Raw genomic sequence first — 11,445 nt, 5'->3', positions numbered from 1 at the left:
CCTCGGAGAAGCCACCCGTCTGGCCCGGAGGCCCCTCCTACACACCCGCTCTAAGTCATTTCTAACGTGGTGAAAATTCACAGAAAGAAGAATAGGACTTGCGACCGTTTGTAGTAACAGGATGAGAGAGTGCGAGACTTCCTGTTATGTGCGTGTGACAGCAAGCGATAAGTGGAGGGCCCTGCACAGGAAATCCGCTCAGCTTCTGCAATGTGACCTGCCTGCGACTTGGGCGCTTGTGCAGTCTGGATGTTGATGGCAGGGCAAAGGGGCGCCTGGACCATGGACGACGATGCGGTAGAGAAGAGCCTGGAAGCGCCGCTGGCACCCGCCACTGACGAGCCCTCCCAGCAGAGAGGAGGGGTGGCGGAAATCTTAAATGAGGAGAAGGTGACATTTGATGACGCGGAGCTCTCCTTAGTGCTTCAGAACGGCCTGGAGACCCTCCGAGTGGAAAATGCGCTGACCGATGTCATCTTGTGTGTGGACATCCAGGAATTCTCCTGCCACCGCGTGGTGCTTGCGGCGGCCAGCAACTATTTCAGGTTAGCGCGTCTAGAGCCAGAGTTGAACGGGGTGCAAGTGGAAAGGAAAATCTGTGCCCAGTGCACGCAGTTTGCGACCACATTTGTGTTTATGTGGATTTCTTTTGAGGCTCACGTGTCCACTTAAGGCATGAGAAAGGCAGCTAGCAAACGCTAGCCTTTAGCGTGTAAGCCGCATACAACATACTGATTTGGCAACGTTTGAAAAGCAGGGAGTGCTTGAGTGTGGTGGTGAGCCTTTGCCCTGTGTGTACGCCTTGTTCTAAAGAATGGAAAATGGCTTAAGTGGTGGGGAATTTTTTCCCCTTTCCTTAGTCTGATTAATGTGTTGGAAACACCATGTCATCTTTGTTCACCAACAGGGATAGAGTAAAAGGATGTGGATGGGGCTCTTGTTTTGGAGTTACCAAACAGCTTGCAAATGAGGGGCGTGTGTGTGTGTGTGTGTGTGTGTGTGTGTGTGTGTGTGTGGCAGGGGGAGGAAAACAATTATAAAGGAGCTTAGATGTAGAAATTCCCCTTATGACAATAAACTTGCGGTCTCACAGTAACTTCCCAGGAGGCCTGGGTTTTACCCTATTTGGCCTCTTTGTGACCATAAGACTTTTGTTAAGTCCCACGGTACTCTGAGGCTCCTCTTGGTCACCTGTAAGATGGGAACCATCTGTCCACATTGTTGTGATAATCAAACATGAGGGTGAAAAGAGTTTTACTCAGTGCCCAGCATAGAGTGGATGCTTGATATATTTTTGTTGAAATTCTTCCCCTAATTCTGCTTTGTTCAACTAAGAGTTGTTATAATGATGAACATGGACCATTAGCAAATCCCTGGGGTAGGCATGAGGGAGAATCAGGAGCCCAGTGAGGGTGGTTGGACCTAGCGTTGTCCCTATTAGGGTGGACATGGTGGGGGACCAATACGGAAGGGCCACGTGGACCACGAAGGCGTGGAGGAACAGGAAAGAAAAATATCTTTGTAATTCTTCATAGCAAGAGTCTTCTTAACTCTAGGTTCTGGTTCAGAAAATTAAGAAGGAAAATGTTATACTGTTTGGAGGTCCCTGGGGAGATCTTTCTTCGGAATTCAAAGAGCACGGTTGGCACTGCTGTGGGGCTGGGTTGCTCCCACATGTTGGCAAAGCGTGCGGGGATTTCTGCATTTGAGGGGATCGTGTCCGCTGCCCAGCCACACACAGACACTGCTGTCTCATTTTGTCTCACTGTGATGAGGGTGGCTAATATTCCCATTTTCTAGAAAATGGAACCCAATATGACACCTCTGGCCCTTGGAGGAGCAGGAGTGCTGTTCGTTCTAGAAATCTCTGCATTTATTGCAGTGCAACCTGCCGGGGAGTTTGGGGCTTCCTCCTGTAGGAAGTGTGTGAAGATGAAGCATAGGCGGAGCTGTAAAACTGGGTTGGCAAAAACAGACAGCTGACTCTACCATTAGTGGTCACTTGCTTTCACAATTGGTCACACCCCTCTTGGGAGTAGATGGAAGCCAGCTTATCAGCGCCCTCGGTACTTAGTTTAGGTTTATTCATTCTGTTTTGAATCACCATAGGACGGGCACCATATACTTGGTTAGTAATTTGGCTGTGGCTGTATGGTCATTTGGCCTCTGTGTGGGACAGGACTGCTGGCGGCGTGCTGTAGACACGGCCTTGCCCTTCTCTGGTCTTTGGGTTTATCCTCCTGAACCCAGAGCACCTGGGCTCTGTTCTTGCAACCTGCTGGCCTGGGACACCAGGGCAGGCCTGTAGCAGTCGCTAGAGCAGACTGTGGCACTGAGAAGCTGCTGGCACACAGGGTCTAGTGTGGCTATGAAGCTTCTATCCCAACTTCCTGGTCATGAGGGGAAAGTCCTCCGATTCCTCTCTGCAGAGGACCGCCCTCAGATTTGGATGGAGGGATTCCCAGCAGAGCTTTCCTTCCCTAAAGAGTATATAGTCCTTGAGCCAGGATTCTTTTCCTCTGGTGCTGCTATTAGTAATGGCTTGGGGCTTGTTGGGTCAGGGCCAGCGCCACCTGTGTCGCAGACACCGGCGCCTCAATGCACACAACCCTGCCAAGGCGGGGATGTCATGCTCATGTTGCAGATGAGGAGCTGAGGTCCTTGGTGTCACAGTTTGTATCAAAAGTGTAGCCAACCTGGGCTGTGGGCTGAAGACTGGCATGAAGCCTGGCATTGCCTCACTGCTTTCTTGCTTTGTAGCTAAGCTTTTGAAAGGGGTTGGAAGCCAAGTTCCCCTTCTGCTCAGACTTTAGAAGGCCAGGGCATCTGTGAGGCTTCCTTCCTACACAGCTCTCTGGGCTTTGGAATGCCTGGCAGCTTAAACCATGTAGGTTTTTTTTTTTTTTCTTATTCATTAAGAAAATAAGTCCTTTTCCTTAAGTAAGTGACCATGGTTTATTCAACCAATTCATTTGACAGACATTTGGATCATTTCTGATCTCTTGTTATTATACAATGGTACAAGGAATAATCTTGTGAAAAATCATTCATAGGAGTGTCTGGTGAAGCACTTGTGCATGAGTTTTGCCAGGTCAAACGCATCTGTGGTCTTAGTGGATGCAACCAGCTTCTCCTGGACAGGGATGGAGCCATTTTGCATCTCCAGGGCTTAGTAATAGATGGTAGCATGTAGTAGTTGAAATTTTAAAATTATATGTTATATATTAACAAATTATATATTAACAAATGAGAGCTATGCATATTTGTGGAGGTGTTGTGATGTTTGGATGCAGCAGGGAATGATGAAATGAAGCCAGCCACCCCATCCATCCCCTCCGACCTTGACATCTTCAGTGATGACAATGCCCAAGTGACATTCCCAATGACACTGGGATGGACAGTCCTGTGCAGTGCCTTTGAAGACAAAAACTCAGAAATCAAAAGCCAAACTGACTTCTCCTATCTAACTTGCACCTTTTAATTATCCACTCTCTATTTTACATTAATCATTACTCTCCGCTTCTGTGACTACAACTGTTTTAAATTTCACATACAAGTAAGAACTTGTGGTGTTTGTCTTTTTGGCAAACTGTTGAATTTTAGTTACTCTGACCAATGAGAAAGAATCTCTCTTTTTGTATGTTTGACCATTATATGAAGTTCTTTTTCTGGAAACTATCTCTCGATATCTTTTCAAATTTTAATGTGTAATTTTTTTAAATTCAAATTTATTTTTGTTCAATCCCTGGTAACCACAAAAAAAATCAAATTTGTTTTTACTGAAATAAGACATGTGGATCATTAACAAAGAGAAAAATACTATTATGGGAAACAAAACTCCTCTTTACCTCTTCTACCCTACAGCCATGTACACTAGAAGCCATTTTAGACTTCTACCAATTGTTTCTGGAATCATTTCTATATTTCTATAAAATGTGATTACATTACTCTTTCTTGGTTTCTCAATATGAGACATCGTTCCTTTATTCCAGATAAAAAATTTTAGCACTTGTACCTAACTCACTTTCCATGCACCGCATACCTTTTGTCTCTAATGTTTCCCTTGTTTTTTGAGAAAGGGTCTTGCTGGCATGAACTCACTGTGTAGCCCAGCCTGGCTTTGAACTTGCGGCAATTTTCTTACCTGTCTCTAAAGTGCTGAGGTTATAGGCATGTGCCACTATGCCCAGCTTCAATGTAACGTTTATCATGTTTTGCTGAATCTGTATTGCAAGTTTGCGTGAGCTGGGCATATGGCACATGCCTATAATCTCAGAACTCTGGGAGCTGAGGAGGAGGATAACAAATTCAAGCCCATTCCAGGACTAAGAAATTTAGCAAGACCCTGTTGCAAAATTTACAAACAAAAAAATTTTAAAGGTCTGGAGATTTAGTGCAGTGTAAAGGTCTACGTTCAATCCTCAGTACCTTAAAAACAAAAACAAAACAACAAAAAAGAATTTTCAACATTATATTCAAGAAAATAGTATTCCCTATTGAGCCAAATAATGTAATGTCATGATATAGCCTTCCTTGTAACCTTTTTATCTTTCCTAAAGTTAATAAATTTAATATAATTAATAAAATTAATTTTAGGATAGATAAAATTAATCACTCTAGGCTGGGGACATAGCTCAGAGGGAGCGTGCTTCCCTAGCGTGTGCAAGATCTTGCATTCGCGCTCTGGCACTACGAAATAAGTAAGTACCTGGTTAAATACTCTCCCTCCTTTTCCCACTTGCCTTGCTTTCGGAGCGCCTGTGAATCACGGCCTCTCACGGTGACCTTTCCTGTGGGTTAACCCATCCCTGGGATTTTCTGCTCGCCCGTGGTCCGAGCGCATTCGCCAGACTTTCGGTCTATTGCTGTCCGGCACCTTCTCCACAGTCCAGAAAGTCCCTTGTGGCCCGGAGCTGCTTCTTCTGTCTTTCTTTCTTGCATTGCTATTAGAAGTGTGAGAGCCTCCTGATTTCTGTTTTCATTTTTATTTTTTTATCCTTCTAATTTCTGATGCTTTGCCTGTAATCCTTTTTTTCTTTTCTCTAGAAATTTGTAGGGTTTTAATGCTTTGAACTTTCATGCTAGTATACTATGTGTGTGCACGAGTGTGTATGTGTGTGTGTGTGCGCGCATGTACGTGTATTTTATCCAGCCATTGAATACTTGTGTAATTTAGTTCTAAGACATTTTCTTGTGTTATTTCTCTGGTAATGAATTACATGTCTACTTTTTTCTTTGTCCTCCATTTCTGAATCATTTGCTAAGTGGACGTGACTTCAAAAACAATTTTCTTACTTTTTTATCTTCTCTCTTTTTCATTTTATCCTTTTGCTTTATTTTCTGGATACTTTCCTTCAAAAAATATTTTTATATTTTATTTTGTTGATACAGAGTTTTCCTTTGCAGCTTGGACTGTAATGATTCTTCTGTCTCAGCCTCCGTAGTGCTGGGATTACAGGTGTGCACCACCATGCCCAGTTTTGGTGGCTGACACAGTGCACCTGGAGTTCTGGGGCCAGTGCAGCATGCAGTGCTGGGATTGAACTCAGGTCATTGTGTTTGCCAGGCAGTCACTTAGACCGCCAAGCTATCTTCCCAGCCCTGGATACTTTTTTCAGTTTTATCTTCTAATCTGTTGGGATCTCATTTTTTTTTTAAATTTCCAAGGGCACTTTATTGTTTTATGAGTGTTCCCTTTGATAGCATTTTATTCTTGTTTTATGTAGATTGTACTTTTTATTTATTTTATTTTTCACGAATTTGCGTGTCATCCTTGTGCAGGGGCCATGCTAATCTTTTCTGTATCATTCCAATTCTAGTATTTGTGTAGCCAAAGCGAGCACTTCATTTTAATTTTTGATTCAGGGTCTCGCTATACAGTTCAGACTCATAGTGATCCTCCTGTCTCAGTCTCCTGAGTGCTGGGATTACAGGTGTGCGCCACCACACTGGGTTCTGGGGCTGACACAGCATGCTCAGGGCTCTGGGCCAGCACGCCATGCGGCACTGGAGATTAAACTCTGGACCTTGCAGTTGCCAGGCAGGCACTTAGGGCGCAGAGCTGTCTCTCCCCAACCCTAGATTGTATTTTTTAATCATATATATATATATATATATATATATATCCTGTTTCTTGTAATGTTTGTATTTTCTGTGCATTTTTTTCTCTTTGTTTTAGTTTCTGTCTTTTATTTGAGAGGCTATCCTGAAATATTTGGTAGTGTTTACATCTACTCATATTTAAGAGAAAAACACCAGAAAGCTGATGAACGCTGGGGTGCGAGGACCTTGCTCTGGGGTCATTGGAGATTGAATTCACTTTCCTGAGAATTCCCAGATGTATTTGAGGGTTTTGCTGTTAGGTTTCATCGGTGGCGGCAGAAATGGGGCAGCAGAGAAGCAAAAATAAAGGGGAAGGGGCATTTATTAACTCCGAAGACTGGGAGAGGGTCGAGGGCAAGAGATGGGGGCTGAGACTTCAGGGACGTTTGCTAGGGGCCGAGTCTGAGGGGTGGGTTAGGAAACACACCAGGAGCAGACTGGGGGCTCCCTTGTGTGGGGGCGGGAGGTAAAGGGAAGCTGTGTCCAGGGCCAGAGTGGGGAAGGAGGAGGAAGTGGCCATTGGGAAGACGAGCTGTTGTTTTGGGGATTCAGCCATGTTGAATCAGGGCCAGGATAATTTAGCAGTTTGTACTTGGGTCAGAACCTATCATTTGCCCTGGTATCAACCATTTTAAAAGAAACATTTTCCCTTTTCAAGCCTAATTGTGTGCTTTCTGGGAAACAAAGAAGCCAAGGTAGCTTACTCCTTGGCTCTTACATTTATAGTTAATTCTGCCTTTTCCGATTCCCTTCCTCCCCTGAGCCTAGTATCCATGAAGAGGCTTGAATTTCTCCAGAACAAATCATGTGTCTCCTGCAGTGGTTGCAGTGTTGTTGTTTTGACAGACAGGGTGAGGATGTGGCCCTTCTTTTTTATGGCCTCTAAACCATGGCTTCTGTAGTTCCACGTGCCCCCCGCCCCACTTCTGTCTTTTTTTAAAAAATGTATTTAGTACAGGGTCTGCAGGATCTCACTACGTAGGTTGGACTTGTAGCGATCCTCCTGTTTTCAGCCTCCCAAGTGCTGGGATTTCAGGCATGCCACCGTGCCCAGTCTCAGTTCCAGTCTCAGCGCGCCCCAGGGGTAGGGCCGGCACAGCAGGACTGGGATCGAACCTGGTTTCTGAGCCTGCCTAAGCAGATGCTTTAGTCCGCTGAGCTATCTGGCTCATCCTTAAACACACTTCTTTTAATGTGATCATGGATTGCCGAGTTTTTCTGGGGCTCTCCAGAGAGGACTAGCTTATGGTCTGTCTTTGGCCCTTTGATTTCAGCTTTCTTCATAGGGACCTTCCTTGTTGTAAACCTTCCCAGGTGAAAAGAGTTGATGGTGACGGTAGAGTAGTAGAGTTTTGATCTGTGTATGGTGATTTTCAGACACAAGGAGACAGTCACAGAGCTGCTTATACAATTAGCTGCCATTCTCTTTCCTAACACTGTGGGGGTGTGTGTGTGTGTGCGCGCGCTGCACCTAAAAGCTTTATACACACCCTTATTTAATCCTTACACTACTTTAAAATGTGTCATTCTCACTGTACAGAAGCTGAGCTCTGAAAGGTTAAGTAACTTGCCCAAGGTCACAAGCTAGTGGGAGGTACAGTACTTCCTTGGGTCCAGCTTTCTTCTTGCCTTCTTGTGTGTGAGAACCCCTGATTCGGCAAACACCAGCTAAAGGACCAGGCAGCATGGAGATGCCTATGACAACAGCTGCGATAATCCTGTATTCAGATTTCTATTAGCTGCAGAGAAAACAAAACCAGCGCCTTGTGTCGTTGTGTAGGAGGGAGAAAACCTGACCACCAGTTATTCTGTTGTCTGTGTCACACCCTGCCTCCAAACCTCAACCTCCTGTAAAAAGCAGTTTCAAGAGTTGATTTCTGGTGGCAGAGACTGATAGGAGGAGAACGTGTCCCCACACAGGCACTGTATTAGCAATTCAGACAATGTATTTCCCTCGGGACAACTGTTTAAAAGTCTTGAGAGGAATGAGGAAGTTGGGGGAAAAGTGCTGAATTAAGAACAAGAAAAGGGCCAGGGAGAGTAAAGCTTAAAAATTAACATGTAAGGGTCTGACGGCTAAATGTCAGGGTGTTCCAATATTTTTGTACAGAAAAATTGAGGGAAAAGCATAGACTTAATATTCCAAATCATTTCTTTTATGAAACAACGTCTTGTATAAATTTACCAATAATGTTATTTGTGTCAGGCCGTTAAGCAGATCCCCAAGTCAAAGGCACCGGAAGGAGCTGTGTGTGTTCCTACTTCATTAGGCATGGACATCAAAACCAGTGGATCCGGCACTTGGTGGCTCAACTCATTGTAAAATATGGCACACTCAGTAAATGACAGTGACCAGGGAGGGCAGTCACCCTGTGATTCCCAGGCTTGTCAGAGGAAAGGGGGTAATGGTGGTGACAGTGATGTTGTCAGGTGTCCCTTACCTGCCGATGACTGGCCCTTCCTCTGGGTTGGCAGAGCTATCTATGGCTGAGTCAGCAGCCAGCTCTTCTGTTGCTGCCCAGGCCCGAAAGCTTGCCTGGATCCCAACCCCTGCCCTGTGCCTCAGTCTCTGCGTTGGATTCTCTGAGCCTATGTTGAGGACACTTTTCCCACCACCAACACAAATCAAGCCCGAGGCCGGGAATCGGAAGAGTATGGTGGGTATAACCTACGCATCTATGAGCTGTTTTTGCATGTTACCCAGTTACGGATGGCAGAGAGTGGGGCAAAAAGCTGTTTTTAGACTAGCTAGTTTCAGCTATTGTAATTCTTAGCTTATTCTCCATAATGATATAAGATGGAGCCCAAATACAAATGAAAATCAAAATAAGTTAAGGCTGTCAAGGTCTGGATTAAAAAAATATGGTTAATGGTGGAAAGTTACAGATTGCTGGTGCCACCACAGACACATTTGTTGGACTCAAGTAAACCTGACCTCTACTACCTAGGTCGTATCCTGCGTTTTCCATTGTTAATATTTTCTAATACTGTGGCTAGAACCAACCTGGTGGTTGATACTTAAGTACGATAGATTTCTAATCCCCATCTGCAATTCTGAAATTCTCAAATTCAGCAGCCAAATCTTCTTGAACAGAACTTTTTAGGTACACCTATCCTGAATGGATGGGAGGCTAATCGGAGTCTTTCTTTAGTCTACTTCGGACAACTGTTCTAGTATTCACTGCTGAAGTACAGATGCGTTGGTTTACAGAGTGCCAGAGGTCCTACATAATATTTGCAAGATGCTCATCATCAAACAGTTCTGAATGCCCGCACATATATGGCTTTGCAATGTTTTTGGGTAAGGGATTATAATAAGGCTAATAGGTTCATTTTGGTGGTTTTGATCTACTTTTTTTCACATGCCTTTTTTTTTGGTATCAGGGCTCAAACTCAGGACCCTACGCTTGCCAGGCAGGTGCTTATGCTGCTGAGCTATCTCCCCGGCCCTCACATGCATATTTTTATTTCCTAGTAAAATATAGTTCATGCACAATCTTGCTTCGTGCTTTACCCTCTCTTTTCAATAGAATCTTTTCCCTACGGTGGCCCATAGTTTCCATAATTGCAGAACCACTTATTTATTTTGCTGCCAGTTTAAGCAGAACACATACTATGAAAATCATTCTCTCTCCCTGTGAATGTGTCAGTTGTTTACAATATTTTGTTTGTATACACAATGTGGTAATCTTTGTATGAAGTACGTTTTGTAGTTTAGCATATGAGAAGACCAACATTTCTTGACTACTTACTACGTGTTGGGCACTTTGCCGGCTTCCTTCTTTCTCTTATCCTCACCACAACCTCAGCAGTTAGATCACAGCTACAGAGCACTGTGTCCGCTTCACCCTTAAAGGAACTCACACTGATGGGAAGAAGGGTTTCCCTGTTGAAAGTCAAGCTGAGAACACGGGCCAGAAGTGTGACCGTGAGGCCATTTCCTGTGTAGGACCTTCGGGTTTCCCCATCCTACCAGGCGTTAGCGTGGGCTACAGAGTCAGAAAATGAGGGGGAAAGGTGACGGCACCTCCACGTGCAGGTACACACGTGCACAGGGGGACATGTCCATCCCATGAGTGCCTGGGGGCTGGACGCACAGGCCCCACAGCAGTAAGGACCCGGCAATGCCCTAGGACACCGTGTGGCCCAAGGGGTTCAAAGCAAGGAGGAGGCAGGTCCAGGCATGTGATGCGAATGAATGTATTTGCCTAAAAGCACTTTATGTACTGCAGTAAGCCAGGTTTCTTAGTTTCACTACACAGAATTCATTCTGATTTGTGTGAGAGAGGAATTTATGTAAATAAAAACAGGGACACAGAAAATCCCCTCTGAAGTCTGACTCCGAAGTCAAAGGCAGAAAGCAGACAGGTGCGAAGGAGGCCAGGCGGCGGCATCTTTGCGATGAGGCGCCCAGCTGCTCTGAGTCCTCGAGGTCTTAGCTGCCATGCTGTGGCCCTGGCACTGCCACATGCGGTCTCAAAGTGGAGGACACCGCTGTCCTGCAGCCTTCACCCAGACAGGCTGCCCTTAGTCCCTCTTCTTTTTGCCTCACTCGCCCTAGATTCAAAGCCTGGCATAGGCTTACCTGACCCATTAGGGCTAAGTTAGACATGGCAGTGGCCTTGCGGAACAGGAGCCAGGGGGTGAGCGCCACATCTTTGCAGCTACTCCAGTGGGAAGTGGCTTCTGCCACTCTGTGTCCTTCAGGAAGGGTTTGCTGTATCCCGGGAGGGCTTGGATGCAGAGCAGCCAAAACATAGCAAGGCCACCTGGGTCTGCTTGTAAATGTGACACGGTGGAGTCGTCCTCTACTGGTGGACTAGACACAGGCTGCCATGTGAGTTACTTGCGGGGGATGCTTTCTTTGTCCTGCGCCCTGGCACCTTCAGCAGACCCCCTGTGCATGCTGAAATTGAGTCAAAATCTTGGTGCCCCTCTGGCGGTGCAGTCCCGGATTAGGTAGCATCCTCATGTGAGCAGGAGGCTCCTGAGAGTCTGGCGCGGGTCGAACATTATAAAAGGATGAGAAAGTGTGGTTCTCATAGGGAAAACCAAAGGCAGTTTTAAAAAAAGAAATAAAAATGATTGAGAATGCTGTGGATCTGAGATCGCTTCTGTGACCATCTGGACACAGATGTTCCACGCCTCCTTTGCAGTGACTCTTGCTGTCCCATGTCAGCCATGGGTAGGGATGGAGAGGCTGTGTCCAGAGCAGCACAGTCGTGTCCTTTCATCTTGTAATAAAAGTTGGAAAAAAAAAAAAGCAGCTGGAGAAGGGGCGGAAGAGGTGCTATCCCTGGCAGCATTTGAAGGATGCATAGGGATTAGTCAGAAGAGGCACAA

The 11,445-nt window shown here is 45.5% G+C and overlaps 1 protein-coding gene and 1 non-coding gene across 2 annotated transcripts in view; one reads left to right on the top strand and one right to left on the bottom strand.

Annotated features, from left to right (window-relative positions):
• Nucleotides 1-249: 249 nt before the first annotated feature.
• Klhl6 (kelch like family member 6) overlaps nt 250-11,445 on the top strand; it is a 62,298-nt gene continuing 51,102 nt past the window's right edge. Inside the window, exon 1 of the mRNA XM_004640701.2 lies at nt 250-545. Within this exon, the coding sequence (XP_004640758.1) occupies nt 250-545 (296 nt within the window). The remainder of the gene's footprint in view (nt 546-11,445) is intronic.
• On the bottom strand, nt 5,737-5,843 carry LOC111812505. Its single transcript, XR_002817998.1, has one exon. It is a non-coding gene; the product is annotated as a U6 spliceosomal RNA (small nuclear RNA).

This window comes from Octodon degus, unplaced genomic scaffold (genome assembly GCF_000260255.1).
Source record: "Octodon degus isolate 3935 unplaced genomic scaffold, OctDeg1.0 scaffold00126, whole genome shotgun sequence".
Taxonomy (NCBI): Eukaryota; Metazoa; Chordata; class Mammalia; order Rodentia; family Octodontidae; genus Octodon; species Octodon degus.
This window is presented reverse-complemented; position numbering and strand designations above follow the sequence as displayed.